The sequence below is a fragment of the Pieris napi genome, chromosome 20 (genome assembly GCF_905475465.1).
Source record: "Pieris napi chromosome 20, ilPieNapi1.2, whole genome shotgun sequence".
In the NCBI taxonomy this organism is placed as follows: Eukaryota; Metazoa; Arthropoda; class Insecta; order Lepidoptera; family Pieridae; genus Pieris; species Pieris napi.
The window spans coordinates 991,897-1,015,712 of NC_062253.1; the positions used below are offsets into that span (position 1 = coordinate 991,897).

Sequence of the window (23,816 nt, forward strand, 5' to 3'; positions counted from 1 at the left end):
ATAGCTGTAATCAACCTGCAAGTGATTATACTTAATGTACAGTTAGCAATTACTGAAATTGGTTTGATTTATTGTTAAGCTCGTAAGATGTTCAATATCTTTGATAAGGAAGGTAATTAAATGAATTATTTCCGTTACCAGTGTACTACAGTTCTTCATTCATCTCTCATGGTAGATTATATCTGAATGGTGAATTAATCTTGATGAATGTTAGTGAACTGAGACCAATTGGACCTGGGATATATATATATGTATGTACATACAGAGCTATGTTCATACAAGAACTGTAGGAGTTATATTTTTTTTGTGACGTGTTATAGATCCTGTATTTACAATTTTCTTAACCTACATAGTAATAGTAATAAAAATTAATAAATAGAAAGTTAAAACATATTTAAAAAGTTTGGTCTCTGTGGCACTTTACCTATACTGGCTGTATTGCGATACTTATTCGTTGAGCGAGGAAAGCACCAGCTCTGGGGTCACCGGTACTATCTACCAGCCAATACAATTTTTTAATTAACTGTGTACTTATACCCCAAGCCCCAAAAGTCCAAAGGAAACAAAATCAAAGTTACGTGCAAATAATGCCTTCATACTAATTTCAGGCTCAGAGCGCAGAAGTCTAACTAATTGCGTATTGATTATTGATTTTTATTATTAATTAGAAATACTAGGTGCGCCCTACGGTTTTATTCGCGTTGATTCGTTGGCTTTGGTGGATAAACAAAAAAATAAATTTTAACTCGACCTTAGATACAATCTTGTGACATTACTTATTTTTTTCTTTTTAAATCACATAGCCGTTGAACTAAATGAGCTTCTAACTAACACTGAGATTTTATTAGCTCATTTCCTTTAAAAAATAAATTGTTATATTTTGATGATGTCGAACTAAATCTTTTTTATTTTGTTACAGGTAAGATCAGCTAAGGTGTTACAAAGTACTGCTTATGGTATATTACCAATCTGGAGAAGAAAAATTAAACATGATTTTTTTTAACATAATCGTAATTCCATTGTTTTAAAGGTTTCTGCTATACGTACATTTAAATCTACAAATAAATATACAATTGATTGATAGGATGTTATAATGAAATGACGGTGCTACATTGAAATATTACGCCCGCAATTGGAAATAGGAACGGAAAATATTTTTTTCGTTCATAACCAACGGTTGAGAATACCTTTTTAGGTCAAAAGTTTTGGCGTTGTACCAGGTTTTATACAATTTGAAGTGAAGTACAAATTCCAATTTTTATCTATAATTTTTATGGTGTATTTAAAATACATTTTTATTACCTGCTATTTGTAAATGCTATAAAAATGTATAAGTTATATTTTATAAATCAATAAAATGTAATATAACAATTTTTAATACGAATAAACATATTCTTGACTAGTAACACCATCTATCGTCATGATAAGATATTACTATTACGCGTCAATACCGAGTAAACAAGTGTTATAGTAGTACTGGTATCTGAACATAGATGGCGCAATTTCAGCTTTTCGAAGATTTCTCATTTTGTGCTTCTGCGACGTACGATTGGATGGCTTGTTTTGTCAACATGACCAGTGGCGAAGACTTCTTTAAGATTGCCACCTGTAAAATTGATTAGTACTGCTATGCAAATATAGTTTATACTTTATGATTATTTTGTTAGAATTTAATTTAACACAAGGAAACTCGAAACTACGAAAAATATATAATATTTGTTTATTTAAATGATTATTAAGTTATGTTCTTTTTTAAAAAGAAAACTACATATCATACACACCTCTAATTCCTTCTCTGTAGTCTGGACCTCAATCAAAGAGCGGACAGCCAACTGGATGGTGCCATGGTCGTTTGATGTCTTCTCTTTACTGTAGTTCTTCTCTAAGTAATCTCTTACAGTCTTTTCTCCTCTTCCAGCTGAACAGGCCTTAAAGAAACGTCTAATTAACTCCTAACAACACAGCTCTAATATTTGAATGTTTCAAAATAGACTAAGGTTTTCATGTGATTTCTGGTCATAGTAATGCCATCAAGAACCTAAAAAAAACCATTTCTCGCAACTCAGTTTTTTTACTTAAAGTCGGTTAATTTATTAAGTCCCTATTTAAAGGAAGAGAGAACTCTTGCCCCCAAATACTTATACTACTTTGACAGGAGTCAATATTTGCTTCGGAATGTAATTGTATTCAGATGGGGCAGGTTTATTTAATAGAAAAGGCGAAACAACAGTCCGTCTTTCAATATTTTGCTTATTTTTTAAATGTTTTATTAGTTTCATATTTTAAACATATACCTTCCACTCATAAAAATTCCCCGCGGGTTCCGTCTGGAACAAATGCGGTCCATCAGCATCAAAACCACCAATAATACAGGAAACGCCAAACGGTCTTCTGCCATTGTTCTGTGTGTGCTGCTGCATCATACTGGCGATGTACCGGGATACATATTCCACTGTTATTGAATCTTCCACTGTGAGGCGATAGGATTGACACTCCATTTGTGATCTGTTGAGCGATAACGAAGATTTATAGAAGTTTTTTCCAGCTAGTTGTGGGAGGACAGGCCTCATCAAATATATATATACAGGGTGGTCAAAAAGTAGTGGATCAAACGAAAATAGGGGATAGATGAGGTCATCAGCTGCAAACAATTGTTCTACGGGAGGTCTCTAAGGTCAACCCCTGCAGAGTTATAATTTATTTTGCGTTTTTATAAGAAAATTGACTTTTTTTACTTATTCTTATTAAAATTCGATTCGAATACCTACAACCTATATCTTTTTCATAATATCCACTAGATTGGAACTGATGAGTACTTGCGTTAGACATACTATTTATAGTTGTTAATTGAGTGTATTGAAGATAATATTAAGTTAAACGATATAATTTTTATTTACTTTTTATTTAAAAATTACTCTACCGAAAAGTGACCCTGTATTACAAGTTTTGGCGCATTTAATAGGGATTCTGAAAAGGTATTACACATGGCCATGAGTCGCTCTAATATCTTTCTAGGATGAATTACAAACAACAACAACAATTATTTCTCAATGGTTGTTTACAACTCTAGTATACAACTCTAAAATATTTAACAAAGTAATTTAGAGTGAGAACAAGAAAGAGAAGTCGAAACTCGTACGTCAAAATCTAATATATTTTGGCAGTCTCGTGGCTTTAAGAGATTTGGCGTTGCGTAGAGACGTGGGGTCTCTCTGCATCTTCTACCACATTCACCTTTACCTTTTCTACATTAAATATCATAAAACCTCAAAATAAGCACTCTGGCATCGGCCCTGACTCCCGCGAAGCCAAGAATTATATGGTCATCCAATAACACTATCTTCTTTTCTGTTCTTTCCACTTGTAAAGCTGGGACTATCCTCTTTTCCACTGCGAGTACTACGCTATTCGAACCACGTACACCGACAACAGCTGACCCTTGACTGGCAGCCGCCTGGGCATATTGAACTTGGAGTAGCTGACCGTCTGGTGAAAATACTGTTACTGCTCTGTCGTAGGTAGCCATAAAAAGAAAATTATAAAAGAAAAATATGTATTATAAAAACGCTGTCATTGTATTTTTAGATCGGATGTCAAAGTTCCATAGACTATGTATACTTTTTGGCCAATCTAGAAAAGTCTTGCCTATGACCTTGGTAACTCATAGAGGATTTTCTTTGAGTTTGTGGTTTAATTTAATTTAATACACTAGTGGCTCAAAATCTTTCACAATTGTTTACCTCTAAAGCCTACGTCCGTAAGGCTTCACTTCCTTGAGTAAAGATTATTTTCGACTTATGTCTAATCGTGTTTCGTGACAATTAGTTAATATTGTATTACATAGGTACAGGTTTTTGGTTAAAATAATAACAAATAATTTCACGTTATTAAGATTTTATAATTTAAGAAGTCACAAAAGAGTGCAAGTTTACAATTGTGAAGTAAGCCAGTATGTATATTGGTCACTAGGGCGTTCAATATGTAGTGAGCTTTCCAAGCCGAAAAGCCGATTAAATTTTTAACATTTGTCATCCTTCAAACACTTACTGTCAGAATTTTCTAAAAAAATGCATCTTTTCGAAAGACAATGCACCAGCTCTCAAATCAATCAAAATCATGGCCAAATTGCACGAGCTACGCTTCGAATTGCTTCCCCATCTCCAATATTCCCCAGAATTAGCCCCAAGCGACTATTATCTGTTTCCGAACTAAAAAAGATGGCTCCAAGGACAGAGATTTGCGACGAATGAAGAGGTCGAATGTGAAACTGATGCATATTTTGGAGGTCTTCAGAAGTCGCACTATTCAAAAGGCATAGAAAAGTTGGAAAATTGTTTGGCTAAGTGTATCAAGGTAAAAGTGGACTATGTGGAAGAATAAATAGTAATTTTGACAATAATCGTGTGTTTTCTCGGATAGGCTCACTATATATTTACCACCTTCTGTATTATCTATATCTGTATTGAGGTATCATGTTTTCATAGGTCCCCAAGTAACATATATAAAATTTAGCTTTTATACTCTAACGAAAGTATAATTATAATTAATTAATGTTTAGGGGTGTCTGGCAGGGGGAAGCAACTGTCATAAGTGTCCGGCAATGTATGACGATATTTATAAAGTTATCCCTAATAAAATATAAAAAAATTGAGCTTTATACTTTAAGGGATTTAAGGTACTATTTTATACACCTTTACTACCTGTTATCTGCCAAAGTAACCACTACCCAAACTCTATAGTCTCTGGTCGTTCTTACCTGTATAGGGGACACGCACAGAAGAACTTTCAGCTTTTATAAAATTTAGGTCTGGCAGTCCTGGGCTCTTGATCTATTTACGATACTTGATGTTTGGCGTTTTTTGCCTCGACGCGCGACAAATGGTTTACCGCCTCAAATCGAAACAACTGAGTGGCTACAAATTAAACAAGAAAAGTTATACATAATGTACCGAATGTGGATTGGAAATAAAAAATAGATTTCATAATCTGTGACACAAAATAATTACTTTACATATTTATATTACTAGCAACCCGCTTCGGGATAATTATATACCTAAACCTTATGAATCAAATAGATTTTTTTACATAACACAGGGCAAACGGGCAAGAAGCTCACCTGATGTTAAGTGATACCACCGCCCATGGACATACTCAATGCCATAGGGTTTTTAAGAATTGGTACGCTCTTTTCTTGAAGGACCCTAAGTCGAATTTGGTAATAGAGGACACGCGACTCATATGGCATCCAGATACTCTATAGCTTTAAGCCCGAAATTATTGTTTTTGTTATTTTTGAAGTTATACTTCTTTAGGCGCGTTATGAAAAATGTATGAGAGTGAAATTTTACGATGCGCGCGCACCGTGACACAAAATTAACAGAATGAAGTTGCCCACGGAAGATGCTACGGAATTGGACATAATTTAAAACACAACATTCGAATAACAATAGAATTTATGTTACACTTAATGTAAGAGAATAATAATAAATAATATTTATTTATTTAATTTTTCAAATGTAATTGACTATAATGACTCCTTTTCCAGTCTTTGATTATTTAATTGTAATTAATTATTGCATGCAATCAAAAACTATTCTTACGCGCGTACATAAGTACAAGCCTTCTTTTTTTATATAACTGATAAGACAAACAAAATTAAACCTCTTACCCCAACAGAGGCAAGGATAATAAGCGATAATCAATAAGCACACATATTGTAAGTTAAATTGTAGTCTAAGTTACACCCGGAGTTATATTTGGACATGTGGTAATATGTTTTTAACATACAGTAATGAATGTCAGTGAGTAGTAGACAAATAGAGGACAGTAAATATATAATTTTACACCCAATACATCAGGTTGTGCGCGTAATAATTTCAAATGTTTGCTTTGTTTGCGCATGTTTGGTTGCTTGTGTGGCTTTGAATGAGGCGGGGGAATATTAAAGGGGGAGTATGAATTATAATGTGTATTGGGAACCCTTTTAAGTAAAAAATATCTGTGCCAGCTCAAACCAATTTAATTCCGTAATTATAGAAAAAATTAAAAATATCTAGTTAACAATTTATTTTATACTAGCGGACCCGACAGACGTTGTATGTACTACTAAAAAAGTAGGCTAAGTAAAAATTTAAAGGAAAAACTAAGTTCGCGGCAGTTTTTAATAAAATACACTTTGGATTGATATCGTCCGATGAGACCGTAAGAGAAATTCGTTCGAATTAATTATCTCTTATATCTCTTACTAGTTAGCCATATAATATACCAGCCGAAAAAAAAAATATATATGTCGCTTGTAAAATTAACAACTATTTATAAAAAAATTAAATACCTTTGTACCAAATCGCCTGTCTTGTAGCTTCTGCTATATGTAATAAATCTGTCCACTCGTCTTAAACATATGAGTATTAGCGCAGTGCTTAATGTGCACATTACTGATATATTAGCTTATTCAGCTGCAAAAATAAATGCGTGATAACAGTTTTGTTGGTCAATTTATAATATAGCAAGCAGAAATTCAAATGGATTGTTTGTAACTGTTGAGAGGAGGAATGTAGTATTTTCAGTCAAGTCTAATGCACTAATTTCTTATAAAAATTGGGTTATATTTTTGACGTGACAACGTCTTATAAATCGATGGAGCCGGCTGCACGCACGAAAAAACATGACACATGCGGCGTTACCTCGATCTGAGGCGTTATCTCGCTCTGAGGCGTTACCTCGCTTTGAGACGTTCCATTTAAGGCTTGAAGTGCAAGCGAGAGTGCGAAGCGACAGAGAGGCACAATCGGACTCCGCGCTCTTCAGCGTTCGACATCTGTCTCTCTCCTACTTGAGTGAGCGATTCGTGACGTTGTCACGTTCAACTATCGTCAGTAAACCGACTTTACAGACAACCGATTTTTTTCTATCGAATTACTTTTTAGTTCCTGTTTGTAGATAATAATCTGTGGGTGGGGTCTCGCTACCCCTCCGAATAGTAGAAGGCTTTGAGTGTAGACCCAGCACCATAGTCTCCGAGTCAAGCCCCGACATCCATGGTGCATTTTCACGCCATTTTAAAAAAGAAGCTGTTTTACGTAATAACTTAAGTCAGCGTTGCGAAGTTATGTTTTTGATGGCTCAAAGTCTTTACTGAGTTAAGCGATTGTTAGAGATCTTTTACCCAAGAGTTGACAATTATTAACCATAGATTCTTTAGAGTTTGTATGCGCGTATCTCAGTAAGTACTGCTTCGAATTGAAAAATTCCTGTGGCTATTTATCCCAATAACGCTACCGAATGGTGAAACGGATAGTTTTGCTATATAATTTAAATTCCTTTACAGAAAATGTCAATTTATCAAACATCGGTTTTGTTGAAGAAGTATTTTAAATATTTCGTTTGAAAGTGAATAGAAACAGAAGTGTCGTGTTTGTGGCTAAGTTCAAGTGCGGTCAAGGACTGCGGGAATGTCTGCCGCATACTGATGCGGGCATGTGCTGGATTACACATATGTTGGGTGAGGTTACACATATGAGGAGTAGGTATATCTTCAGGTACTAACGTGTTTAAACTTTTGATGTCTCAACATCTCATTTGAGCACACGTGTCCTTCCGGTCTGTCTCTTCTCTTTAATGCAATATTATTTTAACGGTTTTTGAAATAAATTAATCAGACAAAGATTCTTTTTCACTAATTTTCTGTATACAACATCCCATATATAATGTCTAATGAAATAAACTGATGTTGGCCTAGTGGCTAAGTTTGCGACTTATCCCAGAGGTCGTAGATTCGAACCCCAGCTGTGCTCAAATGAAAAGTTCTATTATCCTTTCTTTGTTCGCAATTAACACTCGTACGGTGAAGGAATCATTTGTCCATTTGGCCGACAGGCTAAAAACTTACTTGCCTCTTAGAAAAATATCAAAGGCCGGCAATGCACTCACGAGCCCTCTGGTATTAAGAAGTGTCCATGGTATTAAAAGCCTCCTGCCCGTGTGCAGAGGGCACACATAAATAAACAGTTACAGAAAACTGAGTCCAATCAGTGGTTGTAGCGCCGCTGGTATTATATGTAAACTTGGCGATTATTCTTCTCTTCCGTTCTACGTCCTTGATTTGAGAACTAGCAGTAAATTTAAAATTAGAAGCATTTAATGTATATTTCTTTTTAGACGTTCATAAGTGTCCATTGTGTTACGTATATGAATAAATGATTTTTGACTTTAACTTAACTTGTACTTCAAAACTAGAATAAAAAATACATTTCTATTTCGAAGACTTTTAATTGGTTTGTTATAGGTTTTTATTTTACGCCCTTAACCGTATCAAATTAGCATAGTGCGTAGGTACGGACGGCGTTGGAGGGCCATTACCAAATATAAACGTAGGTTTGACTCCTGGCTGATGTCATCCAACACGTCATTGTTTGTGACGGATCGATCATGTTTGCGCAAAAGGCTGTAGAGCGCTTTAAATACTCATATCCGAACAAGTCAAATTTAGTTGAATATTTTAAATTTTTCTTTAGTTTAGTTTTGGCGAATAAGAAATGGCGTAATATATAAAAATTAATTAATTTTGACTAGCTATTTTATCGTTAGATTTTTTACTCAATTTTTACATATATGTATGTGTATATATAAATCTTATGTGCGTGTGTATAATAAACTCTCCCTGGACCGATTTTGATTAAATGTGTTCAAGTGGTTTGATAATGGTGACTTACAATTATGATTTTTTTTTCAACGTGTGTTCAGGAGAACATCTGTTGAATACGCTAGTAAAATATAGTTCTTAAGAAGGTTAGGTTAAGTATTCAATATTATTATTATACTAGATTTCTTTTAACTTTATACTACGTTACATAGTATACATACATATATCCCTTTTTTTTAATGAGGTGTAAATGCGCTTACGCAGGCCCGTGCCACGGATGTCGAGCTTGACGCGGGGACTATGGGGCAGGGTCTACTCAAAGCCCTCTGCTATTCAGAGGGGTAGCGAGACACCACCCACTAAAAACACTTCTGCCCTTCACGCGCCCTTGAAATGAGCCCTCGGGGTTCGCCAGGCATTCTAATCAAGGGCTTATATCCGACATAGAGCTTAATCACGATCTGCGGTTCCGGGCCACTCGATATCGAGACTCCAGCCTTGAACCACCAGCTAATCTACGGTCAACCCCAGACCTCTCCCTCAATTTCTCAGCAGCCTCCTTCTGCAGCATTACATGCTCACAGAAGTAGACCGTTGTACTCCAGGCCTCTTCACTTCCTAGCATACATATATCGCTGAGTAACAAACTGTATTTATTTCCAAAATATTTGTAAAAATTAATGTCCGATTCAGCATACATTTTTGCGCTCTATCTTTATTTGTAAATAAATATAGCAAACAATCTATTCGTTTACATTATCATAGATATGTAGAATGTATGTTTAAACTATTTGTGTATAGTATTAAAACTACTTATGAACCATAATATGTTTAGTATTAGCCGTACTACGCGCATTTAAATCAACCAATCATCAATCGAAATATCGATTTTGTAATAAAATATTCGATGTTATCTCAATGGCTTAAATATAAGACTAATTTATGTGTTATGTGAATTCATCAAAGTTAATCACTAATCAATGTTTTATCGATATGAGTAAATCATTACATAAGTATGATTTAAATAACGCTAACAAGTTAAACGAATTTGTAATAATTAACATATTTACTTAAATTATAAAATACAACCAGTTTTAAACACTCCTTTAAATCAAAATATGTAACACTAGAATCTAATAATATTATTAACTCAAACTTTGATTTTGTATAATGGAAAATGGTGCAAAAATATAATTTAATATAGTATTATGAATTAAAAATTATGATATATTTTAAATATAATAATTTCTATATTTATGTATTCCAAAACCACTTAAAGGTATTTGGATGTGGTTTTCACAGATATTTATAGTTTTATCGTGTTACTAGAAGCCAAGATGTCTTATTACAAAGGTGCAAACTGTGTTATTATTATTTTTTGTTTTTACGTAACACAACAAACAAATATCAACATCTGATGTTAAGTGTTACCGCTGCCCATGGACACTGATTGCCAAGAGGTTCGCAAGTGCGTCGCCGGCCTTTTAGTCGAATTAGTTCGGATATATTCCAGTGGATAGTTTAATAGATAGTAGTGGTAGTCTTAAGGCAATTAGCCGTGCACCACCAGTGTGTGAAACCAACTATCCACTGAAGTATTTTCGAACCAATTAGACTTAGGGTGATTCAAGAAAAGAGAGTACTAATTCTTTAAAAGACGGCAACGCGCGAGCCCTTTCGAATTGCGAGTGTCCATGTATCACAACATCAGATGAGCCTCAATTATTTCTTGAGCAATCACTAAACGCATTGTACATATTTAAATACTTTGAAACACTTTGACTTTATCTTAACAAATTCTTGAGTAATAGTTAAAAGCCCACACAGCAAGTCGCAAGGGGCCAGAATATAAATCGCGAATTTGCATACCGGCTGCTATACTTTCGCAATATTTGCAACACTGATTCATAGATAAGATGTCATAGAAAGAGCTTTTACCTCCTTCAGAATTTTTCATATATGTAAACTCTACTTTAAACCAATGCGGCGTTCAAAAGCGATAACGTTCAAATATATAACAGGAGGCAAACGGGTAGAAGGCTCATCTCATGTTAAGCGATATTGCCGCCTATAGACACTCACATTGCATTGCCAGCCTTTTAACAATTGATACGCTCTTTTCTTGAAATACTTCAGTGGGTTCCACATAATGGTTGACGACTCATTGGTCTAGTGGTTAGTACCCTTGACTGCGAATCCATGGGTCCCGGGTTCGATCCCCGGCTGAGACGAACATCGATGTGATGAGCATTTGGTGTTGTGCCTAGGTCTTGGGTGTTTAAATATGTATTTATATGTCTATCTATCTATAATATGTATGTATGTATATCCGTTGCCTAGTACCCATAACACAAGCTTCACCAGCTTAGCATGGGACTAGGTCAATTGGTGTGAATTGTCTTAAAAAAAAATCTAGAATCTAGAAATCTAGTGGTAGCCGCAAACAGCTCAGTTGTGGAACGACGGACGTCGAGATGATACGGGAAATTCCAACTGTTATATAGTTTTTATGCTATTTCGTCCAATATACATAGCGCTGATGTGAATGTTATATCATCATACACCTTTAGATTAAGTCACTAATTACAAATTGATTACAATTCTAAAACATATGAAGCGGTATTAAGTGGAACAAATAATTGTACAACCTTTCTGTAAGCATAGTTATTCTTATAGTTGTGTCGTATCGTATATTCCTGTAATATCGAGAGTACAATAGGCAATAGAAATTCAACTTTATTGAATACCTAATAAAATACTTGCTATTTCCGGTTTAGGATAGATTGCACTTTGCATTCATCTTACGCTGCGAAGTTTTAGTTAATCAAGCATTGATAGTACAAATGAATTTTGTTATTATTACGAAGAGTATTCATAGGTGTAGTTTCTATTAATACCTCCAGGTGAGTTTCATCATCGGACGTCGAAGCGAAATACGAAATTCCACCCGTATCACCTCGGCGTCTGGTGTTCCAAAACTGAGCGTTTTTTAAGGCAGTTTTTACCACCACTACCGAACCAATTCGACTAAGGATCCTTCAAGATAAGAGCGTACCCATTTTTAAAAGACCGGCAACGCAATCACGAGCCGTCTGGCATTGAGAGTGTCCATAGCCTCCAGTTCTAGTTTCTCCAGTGTAGTAGTTCATGCGTTCTCTGAGAGTTATGAGTAGAACAAACATACAATACTTCTTTATAATATATAAAAACACACGAATTAAAATAAAAGAATTACATTTTTATTGCCGATAAAAAATATTTTATAACGGAAACCACATTATTATAATACCTAAATAGGCTGTATCCTATAAGGCTGTTTCGATAAGCTGTCGTTAGGCAATACATTTCCGACGACTTAGATCACTCTCGCCTACGAGTGAACCCACGCGACGGATATAGTAGGCATATATGTCTTAAATATAGGGGTATATTGTTTGGACTGGAGATAGTTCTATATAATCAAATAATTTATACGGTAATATTACTTATAGTTAAAAAAACTGTGTTTTTGTCAGCGTTTTATATAATTCTTGCTGTGTTTTATATTTGTGACAAAAGTTTTACTATTATGTTATTGTGTAGTTATTATAATTTATTTAATTTAACAGCACTCATACGCCAAATAATATTACATATTATACAATTATAAGTTTATAATTATACAACTGACAAGAGAATCATCCAGTGACGAAAATAATTAGTCTTATTTATCTTCAAAAAATTTCTTAATAGGGCAAGTAGGTGATTCGCCTTCTGCAATACATCGACGATTTTATGTGTAAGACATGAGGTCTGCAGTAACCAAGCTAAGGTAGCCTTTTTATTTTATTTAATTTTTCTCTCGACATCACTATATTCTCCAAAACAATTCGACTTCCTTTTCTTCAAGATAAGAACGTACCAATTCCTAAAAGGCAGGCGACTCACTTGCGAGTCTTCTGGTAGTGTGTGTCCTACGATTTGGCTCTGTACTATACAAATTCTGAAAGCGACAAAAACTATTGAAATAATTGTTATTTACACATTTGCGTTCCATATATGGCCTTAACGCCCTTTAACATTGTCTCACGTAAAGATACTACATATGATAACGTCATAAGTACTAATTCCTCAACTCCTACGCATAATTACGGCATCGTTAGCCGCGATCGCCATATAAGGCGTTACTTGTTGACATCGGCAATCGAACTTCCGATTCTTTTCGCTGTTTTTCAATACTTGGTACCAACTTGTATATTGTCTAAGTATGGATGTAAGTAGCTGTAATATTTCTAATATATACATATAATACATATACATACATATAATTATTAAGTAGAAATAATTACCAAAACAAGAATGATAGAACTTTAAAATATGGAAACATATTATTGTTGTTAATTAATAAATTGCAGTATATTGTTGTCGATAAAACTTATGCAGAACATTAACTACGACAAATTGCATACCAGGGCCACGTATTGCGCCATGATAGCTACCACCTCCTTTAATTAATTATAATGGGTGAAATTCTGGGTAAACAGCGTTTGGGTAGAAGTACGAAATCATCGCAACCTGTGGTCGGTTATTGCGACTGAGGAAGAGTTGCTGCATCTGGCACAGGACAAGACTCGCTTCAAGAGACGGACGGCCAACCTCCAGTAATGAGAAGGCACTAAAAGAAGAAGAAGTATATTGTTAATACGTGGGTAACACTGAAAATGTTTAGAACGGGCCAGTTAGAATTTTTATATTAATTCAAATTTTAGGTAACTAACTCTTTGGTAACCTAATGTAAGTATATTGCATTCATTTGTTTTTGTGAATTGGCGGCAAATCTTAAACTCTTGTTACACGTGAAAATGAACCTAACGCGAGAAAATTTTCGGTCAATGATTTATCATGACTATCGTTGTGGGCTTACTCAACAACAAAGCTATGTGCCGTTTTTCATTTTCTAAATATTTTCAGTGTTACCTAGGTATTGTATCCAACACAAGCCAAAGGAAGTCCTTTAATTTGCCCAAAGGAAACCGCAGTTACCGGAAGAAATAACCACTTTATACAAAAACAAGTGAAAATTACTTGTTTAATTAAACCTATAAACACACAAATTAATCTTATTTCATTACATGTAAATGTTATATCACTTGTAAATTCCTTGAGATATAATTAACCGTTTATATGCAAGTAAGGGCTTTAAGACACACATTTGAAAATCTAATTAATTTCCGTTCATGCAATAGGATATTTATATTACGATAAAGGATTCTTAAACCTTGAATTAAAAATAAATCAGTGGCGCTACATCCTTTTTAGGTCTGGGCCTCAGGTGTCTCTGTCTGTTTCATGATCATTTGTCAATTTTATTGGCAAGTAGGTAATCACTAATCATAGTCTAGTCGACAAGTTGAAAATGGAACAAAATAGAGATACTACTCTTAAAATTATGTGCGATAGCTCATTGGATCCGGAATGACGTCTAGAAAAATGTGCTAAAAGCGTGTATTAGCACATAAAAAATTGCAAAAGTTATAGACCATTAAAGATGAAAAAATAATGGCATTTAGTTTTTTGCCAATATTTAATAAACTATTAATATTTAAGAAATTTCAAATAAAGATTCTGAAAGAGGAGGAAATTTCTAATAAAAAACTCCAGACTCCCAGAACTCTATCTCCATTATTTATAATGTTAATTTAACGCTGAAAATAGGTCTGCGGTTGACATTTTTAGGATTCGCGCGTGGCGTCAAAAGCGACTACGGCACATTAATTAATTTGTTTAAGGTATTGAATATTTTTTTTTAAATTTGAAAAAATTATGGTGTGTTCTGAACACTATAATTAATTTATTCCCGTTGAAAATTTTACTTAAAGTTAATTTTTCAACAAGTTAAATAATTGTTAACTAACGAAATTTTCTCGAACGACCGTCTTAATTGTAAGTGAAAAAAAATGTTTAAATAATGGTCGTAAAAATATTTCGCTTCGTAGAGCCTTTCTTACATACATACTTAACAAGATCGTGCCATAAAAGTTAAAAAAATATTTATACTTTGTTTATAACAATTTTTTTACTTAAACAAAAACTTAAAAATCCATGTAATGATGTTAAAAAAAATTTTTTTTTTCTAAATCATCATATAATCGTTTTTTTATTAATACAAGATATTTATTGGTTTGCAAAAAAAAAATTCCCGCCATTTGTTGATAATTTTTTTTTAAACAAATTGATTAAATCAATATTTTTAAAAAAAAATTTAACACAACTTTATTACATTAAAAATTTTATGATTTTTAAAAAAAATTTTTTCCTTAATAACAATTTTTAATTGTTTATAATCGTTTTTTTAATTTTCTATTGTTTAAATAATTAGTTGAGAAATTTTTTTTTCCTAGAAATCATAATTGACAGTCTTCTATAAAGTAACTGAAAAAATTTTTTTTTAATCAACAATTCTATTGTTTATTAACTTACCAATTTGTTATAAACAAATATTCAACTTTTGTTTATTTTTTTTCTAAAATTTCTAAAATTAACAAAAACAACCATATATAACAAAGTATAGAAAAATTTTTTTTGTAAATTTTTTGATTATCATGAATATTACTTTTATTTAAAATTAAAAAAAAATTTTTCTAAACTTTCTTATATTTGGTTGTTTTTGTTAATTTTAGAAATTTTAGAAAAAAAATAAACAAAAGTTGAATATTGGTTTATAACAAATTGGTAAGTTAATAAACAATAGAATTGTTGATTAAAAAAAATTTTTTTCTGTTACTTTATAGAAGACTGTCAATTATGATTTCTAGGAAAAAAAAAAATTTCTCAACTAATTATTTAAACAATAGAAAATTAAAAAAACGATTATAAACAATTAAAAATTGTTATTAAGGAAAAAATTTTTTTTAAAAATCATAAAATTTTTAATGTAATAAAGTTGTGTTAAATTTTTTTTAAAAAATATTGATTTAATCAATTTGTTAAAAAAAAATTATCAACAAATGGCGGGAATTTTTTTTTTGCAAACCAATAAATATCTTGTATTAATAAAAAAACGATTATATGATGATTTAGAAAAAAAAAATTTTTTTTAACATCATTACATGGATTTTTAAGTTTTTGTTTAAGTAAAAAAATTGTTATAAACAAAGTATAAATATTTTTTTAACTTTTATGGCACGATCTTGTTAAGTATGTATGTAAGAAAGGCTCTACGAAGCGAAATATTTTTACGACCATTATTTAAACATTTTTTTTCACTTACAATTAAGACGGTCGTTCGAGAAAATTTCGTTAGTTAACAATTATTTAACTTGTTGAAAAATTAACTTTAAGTAAAATTTTCAACGGGAATAAATTAATTATAGTGTTCAGAACACACCATAATTTTTTCAAATTAAAAAAAAAATATTCAATACCTTAAACAAATTAATTAATGTGCCGTAGTCGCTTTTGACGCCACGCGCGAATCCTAAAAATGTCAACCGCAGACCTATTTTCAGCGTTAAATTAACATTATAAATAATGGAGATAGAGTTCTGGGAGTCAGGAGTTTTTTATTAGAAATTTCCTCCTCTTTCAGAATCTTTATTTGAAATTTTTTAAATATTAATAGTTTATTAAATATTGGCAAAAAACTAAATGCCATTATTTTTTCATCTTTAATGGTCTATAACTTTTGCAATTTTTTATGTGCTAATACACGCTTTTAGCACATTTTTCTAGACGTCATTCCGGATCCAATGAGCTATCGCACATAATTTTAAGAGTAGTATCTCTATTTTGTTCCATTTTCAACTTGTCGACTAGACTATCAGTCTCATATGCCTGACATACGTCTTTTTGGGTCTAAGGCAAGCTGGTTTCCTTACGATGTGTTCGCCGTTCGAGCGAATCGTAATTGCGCTCATAGAAGGTCCATTGGTGCACAGCTTCAGTCTGTTCCGTGATTGTCGAATTGTTCTCGAGTTAAACTAATCTAGATTTTGTATTTGCTTATAATCGTAATCTCTTGGCAGTGTTGCTTTCAGCTTTAAGTTCTATAAAGTTATGTTGCTATTGAAGTTACCAAAATACCATCCGTATCACCTAGACGTCCGTCGTTCCACACCTGAGCGTTTTCTAAGGCAGTTTTTGCCGCGCACCAGAACTATGTGGAACCAGCTAGCTACTGAAGTATTTCCGAACCAATTCGACTTAGAGTCCTTCAAGAAAATAGCGTACCAAAAGGCCGGCTATGTGAGTGTCTATTGGCGGCGGTATCAGTTAACAACAAGCTAGCCACCTGCCCGTTCGCTTCTTATTACATTTAAAAAAAAGTTCCATGTTGTATGTCCTGGTAGATAAACTGAATGAATGAATGAATTGCTCATGTATTAAACAATAACTATAACATGACTCAGTGTATGATTAGTTTGAATCTGAAGGGAGACAGTTTATAAACATTCTAACTAGTCACAGAACTTACAACCTAAAGGCAATTCTGTTATTAGTTATGCTAGTTACGGTACATTTAAAAGCCTCGTCGACACACCTGTAAAACCTAACAACTGTTCTATATTTCGATAACAATTAGATAATTTCATATCGACGGAATATTGATTCTGATATATAGGAATTTTTCCGAGGTTTTTAACTGAATAATCGTGGCGCCTGTGTAGATATGTACTTATTGTACAGCCTTGGTTAAAGGCTTTTTAAAGGTGATTGCGTAAGTAGGTTCGTTTAATGTATGCGTCACTTATAAATGGAATTTATTTTCATGCTTGGTTGGTTTGTATGTGACATAGAGCATTTTTTTATAGTATAGTATCCGATGTGACATTAATTTAACCAGTCATAATTAAACGCACGATTCTTTATAGAAAGAGTTAACTCCTCCTTCAAAGGCCGACAACGCACCCACTACAATGAGTGTCAATGGGCTGGCTGCGATGAGCGGTTTTTGGGAGTCCCGTAAAACCCTATTTTATCTATATAGGCTTTATGAGTATCGAAACATAAATATTTTATTATTTATTTTTGGTTGAAATATTTTAGAAAGCTTTAAATTAATATAATAAAAACTTACTACACATAATTAAAAAGAATGCATAGTTAAAAGAGAAGTGTTAGAGTTCCCTGAGTCGTGGGCAGGTAGTCTCTTCCATTTGACATATTAATAATTTTAATAAATTCTACATAAAAATTATAATTTTATAATTAAACTATAGTTACTCAAAAATACTCCGTTTCAGCATAGGATAGGTTGAGAAAATGTTGTTGAAGATTGTTAGTGAATGTATAAAGTGTTATTGAAAATTATTAAATTATCATTTAAAGCTGTCGAGTGCTTTTCAGCAATCGTGGCGAGAGATATACGAATAGTTTCCTGTCAAATAAGTAATAAATAATACATTTATTATATTTAGTATTATAACCTAATCAACATTATTTTTAGGTATTCCTTCACAGTTTCATAGTTTTTTTCCTTATCATATAACCTTTTTATTATCAGCCTATCAATTATTAAGCCCTTAAGGAAAAAACGCCTTTAACGAGAAACCGATCTGGGTCGATTGGACCATATCAAGCGAATCTTCCATATTGAGTGAGTGAGGTGAACCGCACTAGACCTTTGTAATAATTGTCAAGAATTAATTGCAAGTAAACATCGTTAAATGCTTTTTGTAATTCGAAGACAGCTATACCAGCTTCTGCGGGCTTTTTTTTAAATATTTTCTAGCTAATTTCCCAACTATGTTGTCGTTGGAGGTATTAAATAACTTACAATGTACAACTTATGTAAGTGGTATTGGTATTTTTTTTAACAACTTTTCTATAACATTTACAGCAAATTCCAGAAAGATGCACAGGGGATGTGCATATGCAGTAACATCTTGGATATAATAAAAGGAGATAGAAGTAGAAGCACTTGCATCTTACGTCTACTCTCTGTTAGGAGTTAGGACTGATATTCGGAGTATTATTTACGCGGGCCCAGGACTTTCTGTGCTCATCCAAAAATGGTCTCTCAACCATCTGTTAAACTTATCCCTACCAATAATATTTTTTTAAAATTTACAGCCTCGCAGTATTAGTTTTTTTTACGTCAACCTCTTACCTGATGTGGAAGAGCTTTGTTGCTAATTGATTGCCATAGTATTAAAGTAGCTTCATTCTTAGAAACCGAGTTTTCTGTCTTTTCCACCTGGTATTTGAACTCGTGACATTCCTGACTGTAGTTGAGGATCGACAAATAAAATATGGGTAGTTTAAAAAATATATTATTTCGAAAGCAGACGGTGACCTCAAATATTTAAGTGTAAAATTACATCTATTATTAACAATTATACTGTGACTGAGTCAACTGAGACATCTGTTTTCGACGAAATTGGTGACGTCAGCCGTAAAGGAAAATTAAGTATTTTGTAAATCTATAGACCATAAGAACTGTGAGCGAATTTATATCATTGGCATTTTTTATGTATATTTATTTAAACGAGGCAGACAAATAAAAATATAGGACGATGATACGCCAAGAGTAGCTGGCCCTATGTGGCTACGAAAAGCTAGAAACAGAGAAGAGTGGAAGCCCTAAAAGGAGGCCAAATTTTTTAGTATTTCACATTTTTATGTACTTGTATAAGTAATAACAGCAATAAAGGCTTTTATTATTATTATTATTATATTTATTAATACAGATGCAAAAAAATACTAAGCTGTGATAATTGCTAATTTTATTTTAGTTATCGCGAATTTTCTACTCCGAGTTGACGATTATGTAAATTCTGATTTATAATAATAGTTGAACATACCTTGTTAGATATTCGGTCAATTATAAAGCAAGCATGCGATCAGACAAGTCCAATCAGGAGTCGAACCCGCTAAGCTTTTCTTACTTTATTATAATTATATTTTGTTCCAATATGTCAAGTGAAGCATGGTATAATGGTTGCAGTTCCTTACAGTTTCCTTGTAAACTAAAAACTTGGTGATTAAAGAGTGGGGGATTTTTGGACAGTTCTTCTTTTCTACGTCCTTGATTTGGGAACTGGTAGTCAATGTAAATTTAGATCTTTTTTTAATATTGACGTCCATAAGTGTACAATTAAAAATACATACGCTTTGATTTTTATTTGCTTGAAATTATAAACCATATTATTTGACCCAATTTCTATATGTATTTCTCGGTAGGGATAAATATATTACAATGACGTCTTGATTCTAAGTAAATTTAATGTAGGTCAGTATGTTAGACCTAAATATTCATTTATCTGTTTGATACAATGTCCCAACAAGTCACCATAGTAAATTAAATCGGTAATCTGAAGAGATGGGCGTTCCTGATGGAGGACCGAATTAAGGGAAACTGTTACCCTGCCTCCCATAACGAACAGATGGGACGTTAGGTTTAGGTAGGTCCTTTGCACTTTCGGGGCCATCATACTCCCCGTGTCACTCTTAGAACTTGCCTTTGCGCTTTAGTTTGTAAATAGATTTCTCTAGACTTAGAATAGCTGGAAAAATACTGCCATAAGATTGTCACTAAGATAAATAGCACGAGATGTAAAGTGAGCCCCAACTCGCAGATAAATATCATGTGGATACTTTCGGAGTAGTTGTCGCTCGGTACCGTAGGATGACGCCAAGCTTTTTAAATAAATAAAGTCCCTCTTTAGCGTCTCGGTCTGCCTGGTAGGATACTATGTAATGGTCCTTTAAAAAAATACTATTGGTGAAAACTTTTCATTCAAAATCAGGTCGGTGAATTCTCCCTACACCCTTGTATATTAGTAAAATATCTTCATCCAATAGATCTTTTAAAACCATAAAGTTTTACCATAACACTTCTAAATACGTATGCGATTATGATGTATATATGAAAATATTATAAATTTAAACAAAATATTCGGTAAAAAGGCGTGCGCGTTTATGTCTAATACAAGATTAAATTTAAATAAATCTCAGTGATACTGGGAACCACGATAGTGCAAAGTAGGTAGGTATATGTTATCTATGGTAATACAGAATATTTACTTAGTAAATAGTGTTATTATTATTAAGCCTTTATTGCTGACACCCAATATAAAATATATAAACATTTGTTTAAGTAACATAACCTAACTTAATCTATTACATCAGATGTGCCGGTTTTGTTATTCACAGTGTCCTATGACACATAGGCCTCTTCCAGCTGTTTCCATTATTTTCTGATGTTAGCTCTTCTTGTCCAAGTTGTGCCTCCTAATCTCTTTATGTCGTCTGCCCATCTCTTGCTATTTTCCTTTTCCATCTCGTGGTTGCCATTCTGTGCTGCTTTTTCTCATGTGCCCGGTCCAGCGCCATTTCAATTGCCTTATTTTCTTTATAATGTCCTCTACTTTGTTCGGTAATCTTAGCTCTTCTGCTCTTTTGCGATGTCTCAGCGTTACACCCGCTATGCTTTTTCTCCTCTTTGGCATATTCTAAATAGTATATAAATAAGTAAAATTTATAAAAATTGGCCCATGCTTATTTGTTTTCTGAAAAATGTACCAAGAGTAATAAAACAAAAAGCTGTTTCTAGGATACAAAAAACCGAAATACATTTTTTTTTCTACTATCGTTATGTTCGTTAATTGACTTATTTTTTATTCGGATACTTATTTATACATATGTATTTTCAACTTGAAATAATTTCTACAATGGTACTTTTGCTTATTAGAGTAATTTCAGTAAGAGGTAAGTTTTAAGATACAAAGAATAATTGCTTGGAATTATAATTAAACATGCTAATTTAATAATGACTGTATCATATGTACTACTTTTAAGACAAATTAAGAATTTTTTATCGTTACTAAATGTTATGAGTTGGAAAGAATCCAAGAAAAATAGAATATTTGAAATTGATTTCAAACATTAAATATTACGTACCTATTTAAAATAAAGAAAAAAATGAAAATATTTTAAATTTTTCTCAAACTTTGTAAATATCCAAAACCGCCGACGTCAATGTTCTAACATCCTCATAACGTGACCTTGGAGTTCGTTTCCTCAGCAATGAACGTTCAACTGATTTTTCACAATGTTTTCCAGTTTATCAATGCCGGGCCCCAGCTTTTTATAAGTCGGTGTATTGAGAGAAAATATAAAATACACCCACAACCTTGACATTTATCATATCACCAAATTAAAAAAATATATTTTTACCACCTACTTGATGATTTGAGTCATACTGCACACATAGACATTTTATCAAAGAGTTACGCACACATCGGAACGAAGCTAGTTTGAACGTTCCGAATCAGTTTGCCGCGGTCCGTTGTAACAGGCGGTCGTCTTTTTCAAAAGTATCGGGGTTTTTTTAGTGCTGTGCTGTGTACGTTGTCGGTTTTCGACAGGTTTTGGGTACTTCGAAGGTTATATTTACGGTTTTTTTCACGTGTGATTCGTATATCTATGTGATTGTTTACACTTTTATGTAATTCAACCTGTGGTATATAGGTTACGGTCAATGTTCTGGTAGTTGGTAAGTCGGCGATCGGCAAAAACTTGTTTTGCTGTAGGATTTTGATTAATTTGACATTTGACATATCTAGCGGTAATATGCTGTTACGGTTAAGCATATATCTTAAACGGCTAAAGATTACGTTTAATACGGTATATCTATCACTCTCTCACAGATTACCTAAACCATATTTTGTCTCCTTTTGTAACGTATCAAAAATTTGGCCACGTTTTTGTTGATATTAGCAAGTCGTTTGTCGTTTCAATGTTTATGTTTTCACGATTTTGTTGATACAATGCGGGTAAGCTGGTATCGGATTACGTAGTTAAAATTCACGGCATAATGCATTATACAAAAAATTCCTATAATCACCTTTATGATGAAAGTCTTTGAATCAGCTATGATACCCATCCGGGTTGGCATCAGCGCGATAATCAGTAACTTTATTAGGTGCATAATAATAAACTTATCTGTTTATTGTTAATTAGTTTAAAAGGTAATGATAAGGTGTGTTTCCGTATTGTAACAGCTGATTTGCATCAACAATAAATTATATCGTAGTTTTAATGGAATTGTTTAGCTGGTGCATTTGGTTTTTTATGTCAGGGTTGCCAGGAAACTCTTTTTAGCAGTAAGATCGCCAGCATATCATTTGGATAATTTTTACCTCACGTTTTGTATTGTACATAAATTATAATTATTATTACCAATACAAAATAACAATTTCTTGAAGCCCGGCTTTGTACTCGCGAGTATTCTAGTATCATATATTCTTTTTCTTTAAAATAATTTAAAGCAATTTCGACAATTAACATTTGACCCACAATTTTTAAGTAATATGCTCCAAATTACACAATATTTATAACAGTTATAGCGTAATATACTATTTAGTCACGTTGGATTAAGAAATATTTAGCGATTAGGTGAAAATGAGTCGCTATTTCGTGTGTTATTTTTAGAAATGATTGAATGTAACGTTTGATTATGTTGAAAAAACTAAATTCTTAAGAATAATATTGGTGGGTCTTTTTTTCTTACGACTTTAAACCATTGGTTTTAATATATTTATAATAAAAATGAAACCCGTTTTCCGTTGTCACGACATAACATGAAAACGGCATGACCGATTTGGCCAATTCTTTTTTTATAATATTCTTTGAAGTACGAGGATAGTTCTTACGGAGAGAAAAATTAAAAAAATTGAGTGAAAAAGTCTAAAAACAACAGTTTTCTATATTTCCATACAAAATATTCGTAATAATACTTAAAAGTCAATTTGAACTTTAATTCCATATCATAAAGTTCAAGTGTTAGTGGAGGGGTTCCGGAAAGGTAAATTTTTATTTTTTGACATAATGTATTTGTTGACTTATCAACTTTATTTTTTTTTATCTTACTAGCTAGACCGGTGTCCCGAATAGCAGAATAAGTATTTAAAAAAATAAAGACTGTTAGGCGGTACAATGTTCGCCAGGCCAGCTAGTATATTTATAATTTAACTAAAATTAAGGAGGAAATTATACAGAGCAATGTATTTTATAGTCACGATAATTCAACTAACACGGGGTCTTTACTTCACGCACTATATGTATTAATCAAATAACGTATCTTTAAAAATATATTTATATCCAATACACAAATATACAGTATTTACAATATTCTTTAAGTAGGTACATAGTATTTATAATAATATAGGAAACACTGCCACAGTGAAAAATTTGG

General features: G+C 32.8%; 2 protein-coding genes across 7 annotated transcripts in view; one reads left to right on the plus strand and one right to left on the minus strand.

Annotated features, from left to right (window-relative positions):
- Nucleotides 1–23,816, plus strand: part of LOC125059885 (dystonin) — a 243,672-nt gene that overhangs the window by 41,719 nt on the left and 178,137 nt on the right. The gene's annotated exons all lie outside the window — the stretch shown is intronic.
- Nucleotides 1,075–3,584, minus strand: LOC125059889 (proteasome subunit alpha type-7-1-like). 2 transcript variants are annotated; one of them, XM_047664569.1, is made up of 4 exons: nt 3,267–3,584; nt 2,295–2,505; nt 1,782–1,928; nt 1,075–1,606 (listed from the first exon to the last, which is right to left on the minus strand). In XM_047664569.1, exons 1-4 carry the CDS (start codon nt 3,524–3,526, stop codon nt 1,505–1,507), a joined length of 720 nt encoding a protein of 239 aa, XP_047520525.1. In that variant the 5' UTR covers nt 3,527–3,584; the 3' UTR covers nt 1,075–1,504. The 2 variants fall into 2 exon arrangements, with proteins under 2 accessions (XP_047520525.1, XP_047520526.1); XM_047664570.1 differs by lacking the exon at nt 1,075–1,606 and having other exon boundaries at nt 1,814–1,918.

Bases quoted from the DNA above. Each gene is read 5' to 3' on its own strand.
- LOC125059889 (XM_047664569.1), bottom strand. From the start codon at position 3,526: ATGGCTACCTACGACAGAGCAGTAACAGTATTTTCACCAGACGGTCAG. The intron at 2,506-3,266 runs GTTTTATGATAT...ATCGCTCAACAG, and splicing joins GCCAGAGTGCTTATTTTGAG to ATCACAAATGGAGTGTCAAT. The intron at 1,929-2,294 runs GTATATGTTTAA...CGTTTCTTTAAG, and splicing joins GGAATTTTTATGAGTGGAAG to GCCTGTTCAGCTGGAAGAGG.